Source organism: Ranitomeya imitator, chromosome 10 (assembly GCF_032444005.1).
Source record: "Ranitomeya imitator isolate aRanImi1 chromosome 10, aRanImi1.pri, whole genome shotgun sequence".
NCBI classification, from domain to species: domain Eukaryota; kingdom Metazoa; phylum Chordata; class Amphibia; order Anura; family Dendrobatidae; genus Ranitomeya; species Ranitomeya imitator.
Genome location: NC_091291.1, coordinates 45,926,318 through 45,947,062, shown reverse-complemented (window position 1 = coordinate 45,947,062; position 20,745 = coordinate 45,926,318). Strand labels below are relative to the sequence as shown.

Genomic DNA, 20,745 nt, shown 5'->3' with positions numbered 1-20,745 from the left:
AGAACAACTGTTTCGCGCCCAGCAAACGCTTCTTCCTGGTCCGAAGCCAGGACCAGGACAATGTACCTGCTGGATGCGAAACAGCTGTTATCCTTACATTTCAATATTCTCCTGGCTACCACACTGGATTCTTTTGGAAATTGGGAAATAAGTCTATTGACATTTTAATTTGAATAAGTGTCACAGTTTTTTTTTTCTACATTGGCCCTCAACCAATAGCTTATTTTCACAGCAATGCAAAATTTGTTAGGCTATGTGCACAAAGTCTGTTTGCTGAGAAACTATGAAAAAATTCCAAGTTTTTGAGGAGTTTTGTTTAAGAGGATATTGAAAATTTAATTCAGTTTCTGCTCCAAACCCAACTCCAAAAATTCTACATACACGTTGCATTAGGGGCCTGAAGGGTAATTTAGAGCTTAATGTCTACTGCCCAAGCCAATGTTGTATTAAAATCTATAAATATAAAGATCCTGATAGGTCGTAATATGGTTGACATTTCCTTAATATCTGAACCAGAACTACAAAGTCATGTTAACATGGAGTTTTTGGAACAAATCCACTCCAAAACACTTATAAAACTTTTCTTATTTGTTTCTATGGGAAATTCATTTTGCCTTTCATATGAGTTTTTTGAGTGTTTTATTCCACAAAAGGTTTTGAAAAACACATGGTAGAAAAGAAATCTTTGAAATCGAGGCAAATCAAAAGGCTGCAAAAAACAAAACTCTTGAAAACCACTTCCATCTTCAAGGAACACTTCAGTAAAAGAAAAACTCCAAAATCTCACCCAAACAGAAACATTTCTTGAGGTGGTTTCTGATTCAAAAATTTGTCATTGAAACCTAAAAAAAATCGGCGTGAATATAGCCTTAAAATCAAAAGACAGGAAATTAATTCATCACTTCTTGCCAGTACACCATTACAGTATTGCTTCAAATGTCCAACCTGCTTATCTTAGGGTTGTCATAAATGGTGATGTTAATTGTTTATTTTTGTGAATGTTATGGGCACTTATCTTTTTATATTGTATTAAATTATTTAAAATTTAAATTATTATTAAATTATTGTATTAAAGGGTGATCCCATAAGTGTGTGAAGTTTTGTGTATGTGTGCTTTAGTGTCTGAATGTGTGTGTGTATGCAATCTTACTTACCTGTTCGCATTATAACTAGGTAATTATAATGATTTTACAATTTTTTTGTATGAAAAGTCGAATTTTAGTCAGCCTCTGGCCGGCATACAATAGTCTTTCCACCTCCAAACACATACACCACTGAGGTAGCCCAGGTGCCTTAAATAGGCCCTTCGAATCCTGTAGTAGAGATATGGGAGCGGTCAGTTGCACCCAGCTTTTCTGGCTGCTCCAAAACCCGAGATCCAAAAATCTAGGCCCATTAAAAAAAACCCTCAAAGCAATTTATTGTTGATGCAGCCATCTTTTCCAGAACTCGCATCACTGAGGCTAGCCACCTCGGTGATACATACCTCACCGTTTGCTTTCCTACACTACATTTTTGCCAACCATTGGTTATTTATTAGGAATAGCCTACATGCTATCATGAGAAATAGACAATAGTAATGTCTGTGATTGTTCTTGGCAGAACATGTCCTATTTACACTGGACATGTGCAGCTTTTAAGCCAGTCAAAACATTATTTCATCTGAAATACGAGTGTTTTGTTCATCGGGTGTCCATTTGCCTGTTTACACTGAACGATATCGGAAAGTGTAAATGCACCTTTTACATTTTAGAGGAAGCATAACATGTGCAAACACAGACTAATTTAATTTGTGTGAATAAAGCAGAAAATCTGCCACTAATTCAATTGCTGGTAGAATTAAGATGCTATTTTTTAATATTTCACATTCATTTGTAATTTGTCTAATTCTAACACTCGTTCTTCTTTGTTTCATTTTTAGAGTGGCAGCCAAAACCCTTCGAGATGTGTTTTCCACCAGCTGTGAACACTGCCTTTGTGCCCGCTGCTGCTAGGATGCTATTTTTGTTGGCCCTGGCATGCGCCAGTCCTCTTCTAGAATTTCGAGACGATGCTCCAAGATCCCTTAATGTGGCCATAATATTTAGTGGTATCTCGTATCCACCAGAGAGTGCCCGGTTTTCACACTCTGCTTTCCGTAATTTTTCTATGGAAGTGAATCCCGTTTCTGTAATACTTAATGACACAAATCCTCGCAGCCTTATCCTGCAAATATGCGATGTTCTCTCCAGCTTGAGAATTCATGGCGTTGTTTTTGAAGATGACACCAGGACAGAATCTGTTGCCCAGATCCTTGACTTCATTTCTGCCCAAACATCTATGCCCATCATTGGTATTAATGGAGGATCTGCAATTGTGCTGACACCCAAGGTAGGAGCAAGACTTTTTTTCGTTGTATGAGATGTAAGAACTTCGGCTGTTACATTCAATGAATATGCAATCTTTCTCTTGCACCGAGAAGTTACGGAAACCATAAATTTAGATATTGTCACATTGGGAGGGGAAGAGAAGATACACTTCAGAAACGCTCTTTGTCAGAATTGGCAATTGGGATGTGGAATATTTACATCCTCCCCACGTAGCAGATAGAATTCATAGAGAATGATCTCTACTGGTTTGTTGAAAGATGTATGAGGCCAAAGCACATCTACTGTATCTACATAAGAAATTCTCTCCCTTGTCTTGAATAGTAATATGACAGGCTTTCCATCATGTCCAGTAAGTGACCTTGGTTGCTCTATCAAAGTGATTTGCTATGGATGATTTACAGGAAAAGAAACAATTCATGTTAATCTTATTCAAACTACTTGTAACATTATAAAGTCTAAATCAATGGGAGGAGGGCAAGAAAAGATTTGACCTGTCTGTTATAGTGCAAAAATCATAGGTCAGCGTTCTGCCATAGTCTAATCTACTACAATGGACGGCTCTGTTGTCTCCATAGACACTTGCCAATAAAATGCGCGCTTGTTTAACAAATGTTTGCAGAATACTAATATTTTAATTTTACATAGACAGAATAAATAGGCATGCCATCACTTTGGCGTGGAGCTCTGATACAGAATCTGATTGATTGGATTTCTAAATGGAAATTGTCCAGATTATATTGTATTGGCAGTAGGGCTGTCTTTAATCTGTAATTTGGTTGGTCACATTTGCATATTTCATCTAATATTAATTGAAAAAAAATTCAAGCATTTATGAATTGTTTTCTACCATTTAAAAAAAATACTACTACTACTTATACTATTTTAATATTATATATACTATTATATATACTATTTTAACATATTCATTAATGATCTGGTAGAAGGTTTACACAGTAAAATATCGATATTTGCAGATGATACAAAACTATGTAAAGCAGTTAATACAAGAGAAGATAGTATTCTGCTACAGATGGATCTGGATAAGTTGGAAACTTGGGCTGAAAGGTGGCAGATGAGGTTTAACAATGATAAATGTAAGGTTATACACATGGGAAGAAGGAATCAATATCACCATTACACACTGAACGGGAAACCACTGGGTAAATCTGATAGGGAGAAGGACTTGGGGATCCTAGTTAATGATAAACTTACCTGGAGCAGCCAGTGCCAGGCAGCAGCTGCCAAGGCAAACAGGATCATGGGGTGCATTAAAAGAGGTCTGGATACACATGATGAGAGCATTATACTGCCTCTGTACAAATCCCTAGTTAGACCGCACATGGAGTACTGTGTCCAGTTTTGGGCACCGGTGCTCAGGAAGGATATAATGGAACTAGAGAGAGTACAAAGGAGGGCAACAAAATTAATAAAGGGGATGGGAGAACTACAATACCCAGATAGATTAGCGAAATTAGGATTATTTAGTCTAGAAAAAAGACGACTGAGGGGCGATCTAATAACCATGTATAATTATAAAAGGGGACAATACAAATATCTTGCTGAGGATTTGTTTATACCAAGGAAGGTGACGGGCACAAGGGGGCATTCTTTGCGTCTGGAGGATAGAAGGTTTTTCCACCAACATAGAAGAGGATTCTTTACTGTTAGGGCAGTGAGAATCTGGAATTGCTTGCCTGAGGAGGTGGTGATGGCGAACTCAGTCGAGGGGTTCAAGAGAGGCCTGGATGTCTTCCTGGAGCAGAACAATATTGTATCATACAATTATTAGGTTCTGTAGAAGGACGTAGATCTGGGGATTTATTATGATGGAATATAGGCTGAACTGGATGGACAAATGTCTTTTTTCAGCGTTAATAACTATGTTACTATGATGTATCTAGCTTAAATTGCACCAATCTGTTCCTCAGTGCTGTACAGATATTGTCATCAGTTACATTAGTCCCCCTCCTAAATGGGGCTCACCATCTAAAGGCCCCTCACAGTAGATAAAATTAGCCCCAATCTGCAGATTTTACGTGGACTATTTGCACATTTGATGTATTTTGTGGCCTCCTCACTTTCAGTAAATGAGAGAGGAGAAGGCCCCCTTAACACATCCTTATTTCGAGTACATGTGGTATCAGTTTTTTTCATGGATAATGCATGTATCCCATCTAACTTATTAAGTTGCTCACATGTTCATGTTTTTACACGAAATGTATGTCCATGCAAACCACCACACAGAGACATGTCCATTTTTTGTCCTAGCAGCACGGATGACAAGAGTCAATACAAGTCTATGGGTCCATGAAAAATCTAGCAGGGGATTGCTTCACTTTCCAAAATGAATATACATGCCCAATCGGTCATACCGATCATTAATGTGTATGATGAGGACTGTAGATATAACTGTTAGCTAATCCAGCTCTTATTTGATAATTATCAAAGGTGTATTAGCATTGAATTATCCTTTTTATTGTGACAGACACAGATAATAACATTTGTTCTATTTAGATTTAATCTGAGAAAGACTAGTTGATAGGTAAACATTGCATAAAAACTCCATGTAGAAGGGAATGACTATTAAAATATCTAAAGTAACTAGAGATGTGCGAATCAGTCGAGTTGAGAAATTTGGCAAATCACTCAAATTTTACAGGAAAATTAGATTTTTCATCAGAACTATTTGATGCAAATTGAAAGTCCTTTATTATGTTCTGGGGTCTCTCTAGAGGACTCACATGATGACATCACAATGCTACGACGAGCCAAAGCCTAGTCATCTCCTCGATATGTCGTAATGTCCGGACTTGTACCACTACAACCTGGCTCGCAACAACATCATAGACCTACTCAGTGCTGGGAGTTCTGACACAGAATGAAACAATCAGTAAAGGGCTAGAAGGAAATAAAAAGCGCAATATGGTCTTATCTGGGTATAAGGAGTTAAATTCTATTCAAATTTAATCACCAGATTGAGCCCTAACACAGGCTCATAAAGACGTAAGCTGCTGCAGATCCACCGGTCTCCTCGTGACCAACCAAAGATAAAGAAAATGGGATATAGAGGTGGATTCTTCTCTGGGCTGATTATAAAATTAGAAGTCCAACTAAATAATCCAATGAAAAAGTGGCTTTATCCAACGCATTTCGGAGCACCATAGCTCATTCATCAGGATATGAATGGTATCCTGATGAAGGAGCCGTGGTGCTCTGAAACACTCTGAATAAAGCCACTTTTTCATTGGACTTCTAATTTTATAAGCAGCCAAGAGAAGAATCCACTTCTTTATCCCATTTTTTTTATCTACAGAATGAAACAAGCCATAGAGGACATTGCATGTGATGAAGCAAGGCATAAAGAAAAGATGTTGATGAACAGATGACAGGTTCCAGGAGTGGCAGAACAGTTGAACAATAAGAATAGTATTTATTGTTTTACGTTTTTGTCGAGCCTCAGCAGTTTTGCAAAATCTCTGCTAACTGACTACATTTCAGCTTAATTCTCACAGAACAAATTAAAAATAAATCTGATTCTAGAGAATCCCAAGTTTTGTAAAATTCGAGCCTAATTCAATTCTAGTTGAACCAATCTGCTCATGTCTAATAGCATCTCAAATGGCCACAACTAGATAGACCCATTATTATAATCAAAAAAGGTAAACACATTTGACCGAGGCATTTTTCATCTCAGTCAGCTATTCTGTAGTTCTATTTAAAATCAATTATTTTTTTTTATTATGCTTTGCCATCAGATAGCACCATCATATTCTGCAGTCCTTTACAGACTTTATCATCTCTGTCTACAATGTCAGCATGTCTTAGGAATGTGGGAGGAAGCTGGCGAACCCGGAGGAAACCCACGCAAACAAGGGGAGAACATACAAACTCCTTGCAGATGTTGTCCTTGGTGGGTGTTGAACCCAGGACCCCAGGGGGCAAGGCAACAGTGCTAACAGTGTTGCCCTATTAATGATGTCAATGTAGATTTTGACACCAAAACAAAATGTAGCGCAAATTACATATTGACAATAAGGTAAATATTCACCTATAAATGTTAAAATTTCTGGAGGACATCCTGTTATTATTCCATGTAATGAGGGCAAGCTGGATTTTTATTGAAATAACAAAATTCTATGTGTTTCGTATCGTGAGGAAAGCACTGGTTTAGTGATCAAATGTATAGCTTTTTGTAATTCCAAAAAAATGTAAATTGCACTCAATACATCCTGGGTAATGCATTGTTTTTCTGACACGGATGACAAACAAGGAGTATACCTGCAGCGCCAAAGGTGTTTCTGGTTTCCACTGTCGATTTTCAAATTTTTTTGCAAAATAGATGTGCAAAAATATGCAACTATTTTCCTCTAAAATTCCAACATTCAGCCCTTGATAGAATTCTCTTGTTGCGTTTTTATATTTTCCAGCAAAAGGAAAAGAATAATAGCTCAAAACATTGTTTTTTGGATGACGTTTTTATCCAATAGTAATTGGACAAGCAGAATTAAAATGGGGCCTCCATCTGGTGCTTGCAAACACTGCCATAGCTTCAGTGGCATGGGACAGGACAGCACTTGGTCTTTGTTTTTCACATTTCCTTTCCGTGATCCATTGGTTAATAATAATAATAATAATAATAATAATCTCCTTATTTATATAGCGCCAACATATTCCGCAGCACTTTACAGACATTATCATCGCTGTCCCCAATGAGGCTCACAATCTAAATTCCCTATCAGTATGTCTTGGGAATGTTGGAGGAAACTGGAGGAAACCCACACAAACACAAGGAAAGCATACAAACTTCTTGCAGATGTTGTCCTTGGTGGGATTTGAACCCAGGACTCCAGTGCTGCAATGCTAACTACTGAGCCACCGTGTTGCCCATAATTAGGTTAATATCCTATTTGCTAACATTCTAGAGCCCTTAATAGGGAAACCCCTTACAGCTTTTTTCCACTTTGTAAAATAGGGATTTTTATCTTGTGGCCATAATACCTAGACCCCCAAGAGATATGCCCCATTTTGACCCGTCTTATTCGTCAGGACTGGTGTATCAGTTACATGGCAAGTGTCTGTAATACTTACATTCTTGACTAAGCTTTAATAAGGTCCGATAAGCTTCCAACAAGATTTCCGGAATGTTTAACATCAAGAATCATCCGATTGAATACGCTTTTCCCAATGTGAATGCTGAAAAATACCAAAGAGGATCTGAATGCAATAAAATAAAGATAAAAAATATATAAGCTTATGTAATACAGATGACTGTATGCAACTCACAGATAACGCAAGGCAGGAACGGCCAAGTGAATGATATAATTCTGTTTAAATACAATAGTAATTTGCAGTAATTCTAAACATTTGGTGATAATAACAAGGCAAATCAACAATAAACCAAATAACGATATGAGAGAAATAGCAACAAAAGTTCTTTACTGTTTAATACTAATGTTCTCTCACGAAGGTGATATGCCCATTCATGGGAGTTGCCACGTATGTTCTCTCTTTATCTCTGTCCCTAGGGGGGGGGGTCACTGGGTTTTCCCTTTAGGCCAAGAGTTTTTCTGATGAAGCTTATTAAAGAGCGTTGAACCTCCCATACACCAACTGGCCGCTTCCCAACCTGTTGTCCTGACCCCGGCCGGTCCCGGTACTGCATGTTAAAATTGGAAGTGATGGCCCTGCTCACTAGCACTGTCTCTCTGCAACCGCAGACATGCCTCTCTAGTCATCATCTCCTCACAGATCTTTGCTGCTTGACCATCGGCGAACATCTCCTGGGCCCGGAGCAGAAATGACTAGGGTTCAGCTCTTGACAGGTGACATCTGGTCTCTGGATCTTGACCGACGTAGGGCACAGGTCCTGGTGTTGAATGGCGCAATCCGAATTCTGGGTCTTCCCGCACATAGTCTGGACCTTGTCAGGCAGCGACTGACACCCTTGGGGAGCAGATATCCTGCTGAGGTCTGTCACGTTGGCCTCAGCTCCATCCCTGGTCCACATCTGATCTTCTCTCTGACTGCGGTTTTGCATGCACAGAGCTTTTATACCCTGAACTGTGTCCTAGGAGTCACCTAACTCTGTCCAGCACACAAAGCTACTCCTGCAATTCTTCTAGTACAAATTGGTTCCACCTTCTTCTGCCCGGCCAGCAGATGGCAGTCTTTCCTCACTATGATATGGGCTCTTCAGGGGTGTTACTGCTTCCTCTTGAACTTACAATTTTAAAATATGAATTTATTATTATTCTTTTCCACCGTGAGTACATTTATGCCATATTCACTGGTGGAAAGAACACAATAACCATCTTCTTAATAAGAGATATTAATTTTTCCTCTTTATTAATAAAAAAAAAGAAAACATATGCCAGGAGTCTAACTTGAGCAGGGGTTTAGATGTTTGAAACTATACTCAAAAGGATTATTTTGACTTTATTAAGCAGGTTGGGTAGCAAAATAATGTAATAAAGTATATTTTTCCTTACGGACCAAATCAATATCCTAAGCAAATGTTTATCAGTAAGAAGGTAAGAAGAATCTTAGGAGTTATCAATTACATTTTAATAATGATAACTTGGTTTGATTAAAAATTGATTATTGCTCACATCATAAAATGTTAAAAGTAATTTATAATTAAAAATGTTCTAATCTGATTGACCTTCTCTGCTAATTTAATATCATTGCATATTGGTGCCAATGTGCATAAAAATCTGTTTTTGACTGATTTGTATTCCAATAACCCAGTTTCTGAGAAAGGAAAAACCGGACAAAGCTCATTTTTACATTAATATGAATATCTAGTTTTAAATACTATATTACTTTTTTAATTTAAATAGGTTCAAAAACTTTAGCCCCTTTATGTTAGGCGTCAGGATTCTCCCGCTGCACAGGACAGATCCCAGGCCTCGTTTGCCTCTGCGGTCGCCCTTTCAGGTTCAGCTGCTGCGAGTGCTGCTGACCTTGATTACTGCTGGCTCTCCAGCCAAGCCTTTGGTAAGTAGTAATATTCAGGGACACTCCGGCACTCTGGAGTCTAAGTCCAGAGATCACCGTACTGAGCATGTCCGTGACGTGGCATCTTCTCATTGGTGGTCGCGGACGTCAGCTGCTCTGGTGATCTGGCAGAGCCGGATTGGTCCATGGTCAAGGTTTTGTCTGACTGGACTTGAGCCTAGTGTATAAAATGTTCTCAGAGGTGCACACCAGTGTGCTAATATCATTTATGTGTGGTTGTTGCCTATGGATACTCTACCACTCAGTCTGCTCTTGTGAATTAGTCACTCTAATCTCAGTGAGTAATAACGTGGCTAGGCAGGGTTAGTTCGTCGTACTTTTCTTGGCTTAGCATCTGTTTCCTCCTTGTGTGCACAGTTGAGTCACAGAGGAAGTACTACCCTCAGGCTAGATCTCACTGAGAAAGCGGCAAGGTCCTGCATCTAGCGTCACTTGTGCGGTTAGCACAATCTACTCGCAGTACGAGCTCTATCCACGTGTTGGTTCCCTTCGACGTGTAACAGGGTCAGCAATTTGCTTTTCGCTGTTCCTCTCTGTGCGGTAACAGAACTGGACAGGTAGTGTTCTGTTCACACAGTGTGACGCTTTAACACTTTACATTTAAGTTTCCACCTAACTGCCTGGTTCCGCCATGGCTCTATAGCAGCAGTTCTCCATCTCTGCATGGTGGACCCTAAGTTGTGATTGCTCTTCATTACTCTTTTATTTAGTGCAATCCGCCAACCCTAACACTGTAAAATCAATCTATGAGAAAACACAGCTGACCGCACCACCACTCGGAGGGGAAATCTGCTCACCTGCAATGGTAGTGTAACCGCCAGATCTTGGGTGCTTCAGCCAAAACACGTCACAAAGTCCATCCGAATAGAAAAGGCAGCACTCACCGATCCTTCCAAGAGAGGTAACTTTATTAGCTTACATAAAACTCTTCACGGCCGGGGGTGCAGATGTAGAAAGTGCGGCAAGCCTGACGATGGCCGTTTCGCGCCCACCTGGCGCTTCCACGGGTCAGTGTCCTGTGGAGGCGCCAGGTAGGCGTAAAACGGCCATCGTCAGGCTTGCCGCACTCTGTACATCTGCACCCCCAGCCATGAAGAGTTTTATGTAGGCTAATAAAGTTACCTCTCTTGGAAGGATCGGTGAGTGCTGCCTTTTCTTTTCTATTCGGATGGACTCCCTAACACTGTAAACCAAAGTTTTTTCCAAAACTGTTTGAAAATTTTGAAAAAATGTTAGGCAAAATTTTGGTATTTACATGTCAGTCCTGGACAGCCTATTCAACTTTTGGAAAAGTGGTTGGGGCATCATGGGGAGAGACACAGCCTGCAAAATTGCCAAAATGTGTGGAGTAAATTAAAAAAGAACTGTACTCAAGTGCCTGATTGGAGTACGTTTCTTGTGCTGAAGCATGGAACCGGAATGATGCACCAAATTTAGAAGGTGCACACCTTTTAATGAATTTTGTGCATTTTACTCTCAACATTCTGTTTCACATGTCATGAGTTTGGACCTTTGAGTTTAAGCCCTTGCCTACAATTGACATACTGGTATTTCATATGTTGGCTACATGTCTTTAATGCAGGCTCACAAGCTTAGCCCCCATCTTTCCTTGCATTCAATCATCAACTGCCTCTAACACTAGCGCATTTAGCAAGGCTCCACCCATAAACTACTAAATCTTACTGTCAATCTCTGACAGCAGCATTTAAAATCGTGTCTGCAGGGTGTGTGTCATTCTATACAACCATTGGCATGCCTATGGTGTGATCACAGGATGCAGATGGGTTCCCATGATGGCCAAGGGTATGCTGAAGACTCTGTGTCAGTCATAATGGTTCTCCTATGAATGCCAGCTAAAGATTTTATATAGAATTGCTGTTCTTCAGCCACAGCAGCAACACAAAAAATGTAATAAAAGGCTATAAAAACATTGTGATAATGATATTCATTAAAACATCAGTTCTGAGCACCTCTGGCAATGTTTCTGAAGAATCTTAGCCCATTACTCATTGGGTTGTTTCCTTGCACAAACAATAAAAAGGACACAAAAAGAAAGCAAAGATGGTGAATGTTCTGAGTGGTACAGTTGGATGCAGTGTTCAAAAGTTCAAAGTTTAAGGACACAAGTTTTATTGCTTGGATATGTCAGTGTCACAGTGGTACCGCAACAGAGAGTGGTCTCCTTTGATTTTTAATTAACAGTTTGTTAACAGGTGGAAGAATAAAGCTTATGTTGAAAAGAATAACGTGCTTACAGTTAAGAATGGTGGTCATTTTATGTTGCTTTCTGACGCTAGTAACTACTGCAAGTGGAGGACAAGGTGGATTCAATAAAGTGTCTGGAAATCCTAGGAGAAAACTTCATGCCTTCAGTGATGAAGCAAAAGCTTTCTCACCGATGCATTAGATCTTGCACCTGAAGGATGACCCCAAAGCATACCAAAAATCCACCATTTATCTCTCACATATATTAAACAATTGTGAACTGACCATTATAGTTAAACCCCAAACTAAATATTTGATGGGATTTGAAGGCAATTGCTGCAGCATGCAAATCCAAGAATATTAGTCAAAGGTTAAGACTCAAGACAGAAGCTGGTGCCGGGCTATAGCAAAAACTTTAAAAAAGAAAAGGAATGATCAAGCAATAGGGTGTGGATGAATACAAAAAAATTCTTTATTATTTCATATTTAAAATATCAATCCATGTATGTCAATTATCGGGCACAACCCCTGTGTACAGATCTACCCGTTTCAACGTATTTTTCAAGATCTTAGATACTGAATTTGTTAAAATAGTCAAACTTTTACTTGGCAGTTTTCGGTGATTATAATCAGGCCTATAGGATGGGGACTAAAAGGGTTACAATCTTTCTCACAGGTATCGGACTCACCTGCAGCCCCAGTTCTCAGTATGGGTAGAGCATCCTTCTTGCTAACTCCTCTAGTACTTGGAAGTCTTCTCCACCACAAGTAGTGCACCCAGATTCCATCACCTTCCGCCTTTGAGAGTTTGAGTCCATTTTTCCCTCTACATTCATAGGCTTAGTGCTCCTAAAGGCCCTGATGTCCATCTTGAGGTTGCCAGGCTGACAGACGGATTTGCACTGAAGAGTTCTGTGGCAATCAACTGCCTAGTGACAGGCTCATGCTGTCCCTAGCAGCCTGTTGCCTGTTACCGCTGCTGTCACTTCAGCACACTTTCTCTAACTGAACTTGACACATGATGGAACTTGGTTCTAACCTTTAGTTCACCTAATCTGGGCCAGTCATAACAGTTGACCCTGTCTAGGAAAGACTTAAGCCCCAGTGGGTTTTACTTTCAAATAACATGAAATACATTCAGCCACTTGGTGTGTCAAGGAGTAGAATATCACCTCCACTACTCCCACATTTGGCCCACGTGCCCAACTTGGTAATTCATCAGTTTCTGAAAGCCTACCCAGATTTGCCAGAGCTTCTGATCAAGGTATGCTGCTTCAGCTTCCATTTCCACAAGTCAGCTACAGCTGCCACCTCTCTGGCAGAACTGCAGTAGCGCATGCAAGTATCAGCTCAGTGACTGGAGTGCGATGTAACCATGAGCTGGAACTCCATGCTGCACATGCTGGCAAGGCTTTGAGAACAGCAGAGGACAGTTGTGGAACACAGGACCAACACACTTGTCCGTATTCTGGTGAGCCTCTGCACATAACAACTGAAGAATGGGCATTAACGTCTGACATTTGTGCAGTTCTCCCAAGACTTTGAGGACTCCACAAAGATGGTGAGGGGCGATGACCCCATCATCAGAGCGGTGATACTGTTTATGTATCTACTTAAACAGTCTCTTCTGAAAATTACACATGAAGCTTTGCATGTGGACCAGGTGGAGATGGAGAAAGACATGAGACAGGGAGATACCCAGCTCATCCTCATTTCATCTGCTTAGTGCTGATTGAGTAACAATGAGGAGGCAGAGGATGAGGAAGAGGAGGATGAACAGAAGCTGGCTGATAGCACAAAAGAGGATATTCTACACAGAAGCTTCATCCTGTCTCTACTACGTGGATTGGCTGAGGATGGGAATGAGTAGGAAGAGATGGAAGAGGCGGAGGAGATGGAGTGTAGTCATGGTGGAGACAGGAAAGTGTTGGTTGTAGGGAGCTTGGTAGTCTTTATGTACCACTGTCTTTCCTGAGACCCTCACGTTATAGTCATCTCAGCCAAAAAAGAGTACTGATTGTTCACCCTACTAGACATATGATACAAGGAGAACTTTGCATCTCTCCTTCCTGAGTCACAGATGCCTTCTAAAATGGTAATATACCAGAATGACATTGTGGAAAATATGGAAAAAAGTTCCCATCAAACAATGCTAGAGGCAGGAGTAAAGCTTCCATTCACAACCAAGGAGAAAAGTTGAGGAATACACACACCACAAACAGCAGAGGCAGGAGTACACTATCAAAGGCCTGAGCCCATTTCATATCACCCTCCCACATATTTTTGACAAGGAGAAAAAAAGGTTTTAAAGATGGTCAAGCAATACCCAGCCAACAAAAGCAGTGTACTTCCTAATTCCTCTGCAACCTTCAGCTATTGGGTCTCAAAGCTGGACACCTAGCATGAGATGTACATCTGTACCCTGTAGCTATTGTGCTGCCCTAATGCTAGCATCTTGTCTGAGTGGGTTTTTAGTTCCACTGGGGGGTCATAACAGACATTTTTGCTTGTCAACAGAAAATGCTGACAGGCTTACTCTGATAAAAAATGAACAAAGCCTCAATTAGCCCGGCTTTTCCACACCATCAGATGAAATCAGCACATAAAGTGTTTTTAATCTTCAATATTTGAATGAGGCCCGCCAGTTGTTACCTTCAATGCTCTATGGATGACTAGATGACCCTACTTATAATTTTTTCTTGGTTTTGCACATTGTGCAAAGCCTTTATGAGTGTTACACTCACTTCACTTTCAAAATATTTTAATAAGGCACATAAATTGTTGCCGTTAAGGGACCATGGAAAACTGTATTACTCTACTTATAATTTGTTCCTGGCTTTGCACTATAAGCAAAGCTTTTATGAATGCAGAGGTGCCACAACTACACCTTCTTATTTTTTTATGAGGCACTATAGTTCGTGCCTTAAAGGGTGTATGGATGACCTTGCTTGTAATTGATGGCAGGCTTTCCACTTTGTGCAGAGGTCTTATGAGTGCTGAAGTACCACAACTACACTTTATTCACAATATTTGAATGAGTTTCTACAGCTGGTGCCTTGAAATATGTATGGATGATCCTTGTTAGGGCTAGCGGAACGCACCAAATAATAAGACAGATAGTGTATGGTGCGTTCGCAGCCCGGGGTCCACCGTGCAGAGATGGAACCTGCTGCTAAGTAATGACGGACTATATGGCGGTACTCATAAGTATACACACGTGGGTTAAACTTCACCCAGCGTGAAGGAAGCGATCCTGTTGCATCACAGGATCGCGGTACCGCACATAGAAGGCGAGCAAGTAGTCAGCGAACTCAACCCCAACTAGGATTGAAGTCCGATTAGACCCTTGCTGGCACAACACCGCAAATGGGTGTGTAAGGAAGCTGAATAACAATATTAGGGCACAAGAGTGCATGCGGTGCCGCACTGACGAACGCCACTAACCACCCATGCTTGGGTAAGGAAAGCACAGAGGAAGTGCACGGCACCGTACTGGCGGTCACAGCAACTGGACGCTGTAACGTGTGATTAGTGCTGTAGGATAAGTCGGGCGCTAGATAGCAACCATACACCTTCTGCGAACAGACATTCAATAGGGAAGGGGTATCCAAGGACGACTTGCACTCACAACAAACACACATAAGCAAATGTACACTAGCGCATGGCCGTGCGGTCATGCGCAGTTTATATAGTTGCAGCACAGGAAGTGGCCACAGAAACTTTGCCCTTCCAAGACCTGCCAAGAGGACCAATGGAATGTGCTGCAGAGCCTGAGCACATGACCCTCGATCTCCAACGGGAGATCTTGCCCTGGGCATGCTCAGTGTGTGCAGACAAGGACTTAGTCCCAGAGAAGTCCGTTCGCTGCTGACCAGCACTGGCTTTAATGGCAGAAGCTGAAGAAGCAGCAGTAACTCTCTGTACAGAGTGAGACTGAGCAAGACGCTGGGACCGAAGTCCCTGCTCAGCAGACTCCACTGCGGCTGGATAAGAATGGGAGACCGCAGCGGAGATGGCTCAAGATTCCCCCTGTGCAGAAGCGGGAACTCGAGACCTAACAATCCTGACTATAATTTTTGGCAGACATTGCCCTGTGTGCAGAGCTTTTATGAGTGTAGAAGTACCACAACTACACTTTGTTCACAATATTTGAATGATGTAGCACAGTTGGTGCCTTGAAGGGTGTATGGATGACCATGCTTGTAATTTTTGTCAGGCTTTGCACTAGTTTTTATGAGTCTAGGCGTACCTCTACATGAGAATTTGAACAGAATGTGTATGGAGCCCTCCTTTATGTTTAAAACATGTGAGTCCCTAATTTTCTGCACTTCTTGCTTCCTTCATAAATAATGCTTACATTTCTAATTTTTTAATAAAAAATTCAGTTTTGGTTTAGCTAATTTATAATTAAAAAAAGTGTTACATTTTGCCTTATATACACAAGTCATTTTACAGTACAAGATGTTTCTTAACATTTTTTTCCTGTAAACTTCAATTTCTTGTCAATTTTGAATGCTTTATTGTAAGTCGTTAAAGTGGAGTTAAAGTGTAACACCATTGTTCACAGCTATCTGGTGTCAAAGATGCTTCCAGGGGTCTTCTCCATGTTGCTATCCTTCCAGTCAGTACTTTTTCATCCATTTCAACATTTTCACTGCCCCCAGACCTCCTTGTAGGGTCTGCCAGAGAAATGATAGGATTTCCTATTGACTCCCATTATACTTGTTAGCCGAAATGAGCACCCGATCATTAGGAATTGCTTAGTTCGAGTAATGAGCATCTGATCATTATAGAGCTTACTCATCTCTAGTTATCACATCTATGTAGAAACCTTTTACACCAGCATCCCACTCTTCTCTGTCAGAGGTACAGTTACATGCTTCACCGTGAGAAAAAAATCAGCGCAGCGACCCTAAGCCGCTAATTCGGTACCTGCTGAGAAAGAGCGACAGCAGTGCCCAAAGCAGCGACAACATACTGGTGGTCAAGTATAAGGGTACCGTCACACAGTGCCATTTAGATCGCTACGATGGTACGATTCGTGACGTTCCAGCGATATCGTTACGATATCGCTGTGTCTGACACGCAGCAGCGATCAGGGATCCTGCTGAGAATCGTACGTCGTAGCAGATCGTTTGGAACTTTCTTTCGTCGCTGGATCTCCCGCTGTCATCGCTAGATTGGTGTGTGTGACACCGATCTAGCGATGCGATCTAGCGATGCGTTCGCTTGTAACCAGGGTAAACATCGGGTTACTAAGCGCAGGGCCGCGCTTAGTAACCCGATGTTTACCCTGGTTACCAGTGTAAATGTAAAAAAAAACAAACAGCACATACTTACATTCCGGTGTCCGTCAGGTCCCTAGCCGTCTGCTTCCCGCACTCACTGACTGCCGGCCGTAAAGTGAAAGCAGAGCACAGCGGTGACGTCACCGCTGTGCTGTGCTTTCACTTTACGGCCGGCAGTCACTGAGTGCGGGAAGCAGACGGCAAGGGACAGACACCGGAATGTAAGTATGTGCTGTTTGTTTTTTTTTTACGCTGGTAACCAGGGTAAACATCGGGTTACTAAGCGCAGTCCTGCGCTTAGTAACCCGATGTTTACCCTGGTTACCCGGGGACCTCGGAATCGTTGGTCGCTGGAGAGCTGTCTGTGTGACAGCTCCCCAGCGACCACACTACGATTTACCTACGATCACGGGCAGGTCGTATCGCTGGTCGTGATCATAGGTAAATCGTATAGTGTGACGGTACCCTAAGGAGAAGAGGGATATCCTTATCTTGACCTCCATACACCATGACAACAGCTCCCTTGTCATTGTCCAAGGTTACCACAACAGAAATCCCAAAGCCAGATTGTATCCTGGATTATAAATTCACAGGGAAGCATAGATTTTTTGAATCAAGTACTCAAACCCTACTGTGCCATGTAAAAAGCTAAAGTAAAATACAAAAAAATTGGCCTTGTACATTGTTCAGATGGCAATGTACAATGCTTTTATGCTGTTTCGATCTGCAGGCAATGTGGGGACCTTTTTTCAGTTTCAGAAGGTAGTCTTTAATGTCCTACTGTTTGGAACTCAGGAAGGTGAGGGTCCTAGTGCTTATGAAACTGATGGTGCCTGTATTGTGCCAGGTGAAATTTTTCCTGGAGGAGTTTCCCATACAGTGAAGACGGGAAGATCACAAAAAAATGCAAAGTATGTGCCAAGAGGGGAATATGAAAATATTAAAAGACACAATTTACTATTGTGAAATCTGCCCTGAGAAACAGAACCTTTGCATCAAGGATTGCTTCAAAGCATATTACATGTCCATAAATTAATAAAATGTGGCTTTACTCTGTTGACACAACATACTTTTATAATCTGATGTACTCCACAAAACTTACACATACTGTTAGGGCTGGCGGAACGCACCAAATAAATATACAGATAAGGTAATGGTGGAACAAGATGGCAGGTGAACGCCGAACACACGCCGGTTAAACGTCACCCGATTAGAAGTAAAGCGAACTCTGTTTCTTCACAGAGTTGCAATAGAAACGATGTACCCTGTTAGCAGTCACAGGGTGCAGCAGCTGGACGCTAGTGGAATCCTTAGAACTCACCCCCACTACGCTGGTAGTCACTTGATGGCTTTTGAGGCCGCGCCTGAGGATGCCCGGAGCAGATGCTGAGATCAAATGGGAATTCCCACCCTACTCTGACAAGGGGTGTGAACGCAGCTGTGGAGCCACTATCAGGCACTGACTATTTGCTCCACTCACCCTAATAACCAGATAACAACCAGAGGAAAGGGGATCATTAAGGAGCATTCACCAGAGTCATTCTCACAAGCACACACATACATTGTCAGGTCTATAATAGCACAAGGCTATAGTAATAGCCTTCCGGAACCTTCCTGATGGTCCAGTCAGAGCTGCTACAGGACCTGAGCATGTGACCTCCGACCTCCAATGAGAGGTCATCCCACGGGCATGCGCAGTAGACAAAAAGTAGGACTTAGACCCTGGAGCATCTGCTCGCCGCTGATTAATGCTGGTTACAATAGCTGAAGCTGGAATGGCAGCAGTAACCAGATGTATAGCATCAGCTTGAGTAAGATGCTGTGACTGACATCTCTGCTGAGCAGGCTCCTCTGCGGCAGGGGAAAAATGGGAGACTTCAGAGAACATGGTTCGAGATTCCCTCGGTGCAGCAGTGGGAACTCGACACCTAACACATACCACAACATTATGGATTCATATACCAGTAAAAACAAAAGCATTGAAATTAGTACTATAGATATTCCTCTAGGTAAATCCCTTGAAGATTGTATTTTTCAAAATGAGGTAATTTTTGGTGGATTGCCACTGTTTAGGCACATCAGGGGCTCTGCAAATGTGACATGTCACGCTCAGACCATTCCATCAAAGTCTGTGTTCCAAAATGTCACGTGTTCCAAAATGTCACTCCTTCCCTTTCGAGTCCTGTCGTCTCTCCAAACAGTATTTATCCACCACATATTGGATATAATGTACTCAGAAGAAATTGCACAACAATGACTTGTCGAATTTCTCCTGTTACCCTTGTGAAAATAAAGAATTTTGAGCTAAAAACATTTTTGTGGAAAAAAATCTGATTATTTTATTTGCACGGCTCAATGTTATAAGTTTCTGTGAAGCACCTGGGGGTTGAAGATGCTCATCACATATCTAGATACATTTCTTGAGCAGTCTTGTTTCCAAAATGGGGTCACTTGTGGGGGAGTTTCCACTGATTAGGAACATCAGGAGCTCTCCAAATGTAACATGGTGTCCGTTCATGATTCCAGACAATTTTGCATTCAAAAAGTCAAACGGTGCTCCTTCCCTTTCGAGCCATGCTGTGAGCCTAAACAGTTGCTTTCTCCCACATCTGTAGTATCGACATACTCAGGAGAAATTGCACAACACATTTTGTGTCTATTCTCCTCTGTTATCCATGTAAAAAATATAAAAATTTGGGGCTAAAAGAACATTTTTGTGGAAAATTTTTTTTTTTTTATTTTCATGGCTTCTATGAAGCACCTGCTGGTTCAAAGTGCTCACCACACATCTAGATAAATTCCTAGAGGTGTCTAGTTTCTAATATGGGATCACTTGTCTGCAGTTTCCACTGTTTAGGCACATCAGGGGCTCTCTAAATGCAACATGGCGTCCACTCTCAATTCCAGCCAATTTTGCTTTCAAAAAGTCAAATGTTGCTCCTTCCCTTCTGAGACTTGCTGTGCACCTAAACAGCCTTCCACCACATATGGGGTATCAGCATACTCAGGTGAAATTATACAACAATTTATGGAGTCCACAACACATCTAGTTAAATTCCTTGAGGGGTCTAGTTCCCAAAATTGAGTCATTTGTAGGCTTTTTCACTATTTAAGCACATTAGGGGCCCCAATCACGAAATGGTGTCTGCTCTCAATTCCAGCCAATTTTGCATTCAAAAAGTCAAACGGTGCTGCTTCCTTTCTGAGCCCTGCTGTGCTATCAAATAGTAGTTTTTCCCCACATATGGGGAAATGGCATACTAAGGAGAAATTGCACAACAAATTTTGAGATCTGTTTTCTCCTGTTACCCTTGTAAAAATAAATAATTGGAGGCTAAAATTTAATTTTTGCGAAAAAAAAAGGTAAAATGACCATTTTTACTTTCCACATTGCATTAAATCCTGTGAAGCACCTGAAGGGTTATAAACTTCTTGAATGTGGTTTTGAAGATGTGCAGCTATTAGAATGAAGTCACTTTTGAGTATTTGCTGTCACATAGTCCCCTCAAAATCACATCAAATGTAATGTGGTCCCTAAAACAAATGGTTGTGTAAATTTTTTGGGAAAAAAGAAATTGCTGAAAACTTTTAACCCCTCTTACTTAACAAAAAAATATTTTTCAAAAAATGTGCTGATAACAAGTAGACATGTGGGAAATGTTATTTAATAACTATTTTGGCGACATAACTCTCTGGTTTAAAAGTAGAAAATTGAAAAAAAAAATGAAAATTGCGAAATTTTCACCATTTTCACCCAATTTTCAATAATTTCACAAATAAATTCATGTTGTATTAAAATTTTTTTACCGCTATCACGAAGTATTGTATGTCACAAGAAAACCATCAGAGTATCACTAGGATATGTT

At 41.0% G+C, this 20,745-nt stretch overlaps 1 protein-coding gene across 1 annotated transcript in view; it reads left to right on the top strand.

Moving 5' to 3' along the window:
• The first annotated feature begins 1,936 nt into the window (after positions 1 to 1,936).
• GRIN2D (glutamate ionotropic receptor NMDA type subunit 2D) overlaps positions 1,937 to 20,745 on the top strand; it is a 593,213-nt gene continuing 574,404 nt past the window's right edge. The window contains exon 1 of the mRNA XM_069740746.1: positions 1,937 to 2,370. Coding sequence (XP_069596847.1) covers positions 1,945 to 2,370 — 426 coding nt within the window. The 5' untranslated portion in view covers positions 1,937 to 1,944. The remainder of the gene's footprint in view (positions 2,371 to 20,745) is intronic.